Source organism: Loa loa (assembly GCF_000183805.2).
Source record: "Loa loa unplaced genomic scaffold supercont3.491, whole genome shotgun sequence".
Lineage (NCBI taxonomy): Eukaryota > Metazoa > Nematoda > Chromadorea > Rhabditida > Onchocercidae > Loa > Loa loa.
In genome coordinates, this window is record NW_018108671.1 from 6568 (window position 1) to 8591 (window position 2024).

Sequence of the window (2024 nt, forward strand, 5' to 3'; positions counted from 1 at the left end):
TAAAAAAAAAAAAAACGAACCAATAACAGATAGAAAACAGTTAATGCGACCAATGTTAAAATGCATAATGTAATTTTTTCACCACTTCGTGATGGTAAATAAAAGGCGACAATTGTTAGAAATGATATACCAATACATGGAAATACCAAATTTACTGTATAAAATAACGGTTTACGACGTAATTCCAAGTAAAACTGAAATTGAGAAAAAAGTAACCTGAATTAATTATCATTATGAATTACGATAAGCTTACAATATGTAATCATGATTTAAGCCTAAATTTCTTAAATTTTCATCATGGATTATGATAAGTTCGCATCAGGTAATCATAATTTTAGTCTGAATTTTTTTAAATGCTAAATTTTTTCTTTTGCCAAAATTGAGTTTTCTTAAACTTCCTCAAATTTCCGAATTTCCTCTTAAATCATCACGGATGATAATTAATTCAATGATTTCATATAAATGAATCTACAATGTAAAATATCGCAAAAGTAAAAAAAGAAAAAAATAAACAACGAGTAATTATAATCCCTCAATTAATAATTCATAAAAAAAATTAATTAATTAATTAATTAATTAAAAAAATGACCATAATATCAATGTATTTTTCATCTGCGCAACATGTTGGATAATTTTTCTTACGTCGTTTTGCAACTCTTGACATTATATCCCATTCCACTGATGGATAGTAATCGGAAAGATCTAATTAATGAATAAGATTCGTCAATATGAAATAATCATTATTGTTATCATCATTATTATCATTATAATTCGTTCAAAATTTCAAAATAAATAACAATAAATAATCATAGGATGATAATTATTAATCAACATTGTCATGATAATTAATTATAGCAAAATAAAAATAAAAATAAAAATAACAATGCAAAAAAACTGAAAAACTGAAAAATAATTTTTTTCTTTTAATTAATTATTACCATCAAATATTACCAATTCCTTTTTCAATAATTGTAATATTATCCAATTCACCATTTTCATTCATTTCCATTTCATAGCGTTCTTCACCATCCAAAAGTTCCAAATTTAATAAATTCTCAGAGTATGTCCATGAACCAAACTAAATATTTTATCAAAAATATTCAATTATTTTTCATTCTTTTCTCTCTTTTTTTTCAGTAATTTTCATAAAATTTTATTAATTAAATTAGCAAAAAATAAAAATTTTACCTTAAAAAAACATTGTTGTTCATCAAATGGAAACCTATAAATATTATAAAATCAAGAGATGAAAAAGTAGTAGTAATCATAATTAAATTGTAGAATTTGAGAATTTTTTTTTTGCTTATTAAATTTTTACCGAATTCTAGATTACCTTTCTAGATTTTTTAATCCTGGATTTAGATTACCGGATTTAGATTTAATGTATTATAATATTATTTTAATAATTCTTCAGTAAACTAGATTACTTTTCTAGATTTTTTAATCCTGGATTTCAATCGAATTCTAGGTTTCCTTTTTAGATTTTTTAATTTTTGATTTTAAACCGAATTCTACGTAAATTTATACAGTTTAATTAAAACTTTTAAGCATATATTTTAACAACTTTTGAACGTATATTAAATGTGTGTAATAATTTTAGAAAAAATAAAAAAAAAAAAAGAAAGAATGAATTAACTAACCATCGGACATCAATTTGACATAATGTTTTAAAAATAGCCGGTGGTTCCCAGGTTACTTGACCATCATATCGTAAAGTTGCCTTTGTACTAATTGTTATATTATAACTACTATCAGCACTAAAGAAAAAAGAAAAAAAAAAGGCAAATTATTTCATTATTTCATTTCATTGAGATATTAGGATTAATTCCTCGAAAATAATCGATTAATTGATAACGATAATTGATATGATTGTAAAATTAATGTATTATAATATTATTTTAATAATTCTTCAGTAAAATATTTTCAATAATTTCTAATCGTTTATTTCGAAATATTTTTTTGCATAATGGGAAAAGTATACAAGGAAAAGAAAGGATGGTTTTAGATTGTGGTTTAGACTGTAA

General features: G+C 22.5%; 1 protein-coding gene across 1 annotated transcript in view; it reads right to left on the minus strand.

Moving 5' to 3' along the window:
- Positions 1–20: 20 nt before the first annotated feature.
- Positions 21–2024, minus strand: part of LOAG_18751 (nicotinic acetylcholine receptor subunit alpha 2) — a gene marked incomplete at both ends in the record, with an annotated part of 4040 nt that continues 2036 nt past the window's right edge. The window contains 5 exons of the mRNA XM_020451413.1: positions 21–194; positions 590–702; positions 952–1078; positions 1189–1222; positions 1641–1757. Of these exons, the coding sequence (XP_020304803.1) occupies positions 21–194; positions 590–702; positions 952–1078; positions 1189–1222; positions 1641–1757 (565 nt within the window). The remainder of the gene's footprint in view (positions 195–589; positions 703–951; positions 1079–1188; positions 1223–1640; positions 1758–2024) is intronic.